At 26.5% G+C, this 2165-nt stretch overlaps 1 protein-coding gene across 1 annotated transcript; it reads left to right on the top strand.

The window, feature by feature from the left end:
* Positions 1 to 699: 699 nt before the first annotated feature.
* LOC123915841 (uncharacterized protein DDB_G0271670-like) lies at positions 700 to 1715 on the top strand. Its single transcript, XM_045967103.1, has 2 exons — positions 700 to 1034; positions 1163 to 1715. Exons 1-2 carry the CDS (start codon positions 793 to 795, stop codon positions 1533 to 1535), a joined length of 615 nt encoding a protein of 204 aa, XP_045823059.1. The 5' UTR covers positions 700 to 792; the 3' UTR covers positions 1536 to 1715.
* Positions 1716 to 2165: the final 450 nt, after the last annotated feature.

The following is a 2165-nucleotide window of genomic DNA, read 5'->3' as shown; positions in this document are numbered from 1 at the left end:
TTTAAACAATTTATGCTAATGTGATAAACACAAAATATGTGTATAGACACATTTTACGAGACAATTTCATGTTTATCACATTACCATTACCATAATTATCTACTGTAAATATTTTTTTACCATAATTATCTATTATAGATTTTGATTTTCTCATATTTTTTTCTCGTACTACTACTATCTATTCAACATCAATTAACATATTTTTTCTATTTAGTCAAAAAAAAAATCAATTAGCATTTTTTTTTCTATTTTAAACTATTTTTCCCTTTATAAATCAACCACTCTTAAATAGAAAAAGGAATGAGGGCTGAGAAAAAAAAAGGCAAAAGAGAATCAAAACTCACATAATTACTATAAGTAAAAATATAATTAAATAATTAATCTAGTCGATTCTAGGATCGAATACCAAATTTTCTAAATAAAATAAAATTAGGTAATTAATTACTTGCTAGAAAAAGTGAGTCCAGAATAAACATAAACAAAATAAAGGGTGTACCATATTTAGCTAGGTAAAAGGATAATACTAATATAAATCATCATATATATTCGGATAAACCCGAATCTTACTATTTCTTTCCAATCAAGAATATCAACAATAAAGTAATATTGTCTTAAAATTGAAAATAAATGTTGGTCTTATCCACCACCTAGTCATACCTTTCTTTTTTCTTATATATACACAATTTTCAATTCTAACATTCCTCAAAATATATCACCCCTTTTTATGCACACAAAAAAAAAACACTATTTACATGAGTTTGTAATTGTTATTTAGAAGATCAAATTTATAAAATGAATACCAAAATTGAAGCACAAAAGAAAAGACCATTTCATGAAGAAGACTATGATGATGATGATAAAGACGGTTCTTTCTTCTCTTCATCATCTTCTTCTGATGTTTCATCATTTGAATCAGATTCTGATTCAAATGAAGAAGTAACATCACCAACTTCATCATCTTCATCAACTCATCAACTTGAAGAAGCTGATCCATTGAATAACATGTCTTCTTTGTTTCAACAACTTCCAATAAAGTAAGTTTTTTTCTATCTTTTTTTAGCTTTTTTTTTAATGGGTTTTAGTTTTTCTTCTCATTTTGGCTTCTGGGCTATTGAGTTTTCTTATGAGTATGCTAAAGTTTGTGTCTTTTTAATTTATTTAGGAGGGGACTTTCAAAATTCTACCAAGGAAAGTCACAATCTTTTACTTCATTAACAAATGTCAAGAGTTTGGAAGATCTTGTGAAGCCAGAGAGTCCTTATAACAAGAAGTTGAAATCAAGTAAAAGCTATGGAGGGTTTTATGAGAATCAAGATTCAATTTCAAAATATAGTTTTAAATCAAATAGTGCTATGTCAAAGTTTGGTTCTAAGAAGGGGGTGCATTCAGCAAGTTCAAGGGGTTCATGTTCTTCATTGAATGCAAGGAGGGGTAGTAATAGTAATTTTATGGGTACTAGGCCACCAGTTCATCCTCATAATAGATCATCTACTAGCACTAACAATATCTCTAATCAAACTGCTTTGTTTGCTTGAAAAGGGATTATGTGATGCTTTTTGTTTAATCATTTGTTTATTTTATTTTATTGGAGTTGTCATTTGCGGATATCATGTTAGTGTAAGGTTAATCACTAATTAGTTTTTTTTTTGTTACAAGAATCACTGATTAGTTTTGATGAATGAAAAGAAAATGAAATTTCTGGTCTTTATATTGGACTTGACACTAGTAATCTTTGTAACTTCAATGGATTTAAATTTTTAATTTCCTGGTGTAGCCCTTCATCGCCGCATGAGATCTTAGAAGGGTTTATTGGATTGAGATTTTATGAGACAATTTTGGCAAAAAAAAAAAAGTCTGATTTTATGAGATTTTGTTGAACTATATTGATTTTCTGAGATTTTAAAGATTTTTTTTACAAGGCTTTTTTACAATCAAGATTTTTAACACATGATTTGAATGGATTTTAAGAGATTTTTTTCAAAAAAATTTTTACGATCAAGATTTCATAATACTTTATATATTATGAAATTTTTGTATATTTGAAAAATTTTAAAAGAATCAATAAATTTTAATAAAAGAAATTATATTTTTTTGGGAATGCAAATATTTAAACAAAAAATAAAAATAAAAAAACCCTTATTTTTTTTACGTATATGTTTCTAATC

This window comes from Trifolium pratense, linkage group LG3, assembly GCF_020283565.1.
Source record: "Trifolium pratense cultivar HEN17-A07 linkage group LG3, ARS_RC_1.1, whole genome shotgun sequence".
In the NCBI taxonomy this organism is placed as follows: domain Eukaryota; kingdom Viridiplantae; phylum Streptophyta; class Magnoliopsida; order Fabales; family Fabaceae; genus Trifolium; species Trifolium pratense.
Note: the sequence above shows the minus strand (reverse complement) of the source record. Positions and strands in the feature narration are given on the sequence as shown.

Bases quoted from the DNA above. Each gene is read 5' to 3' on its own strand.
- LOC123915841 (XM_045967103.1), top strand. From the start codon at position 793: ATGAATACCAAAATTGAAGCACAAAAGAAAAGACCATTTCATGAAGAA. The intron at 1,035-1,162 runs GTAAGTTTTTTT...TAATTTATTTAG, and splicing joins TTTCAACAACTTCCAATAAA to GAGGGGACTTTCAAAATTCT.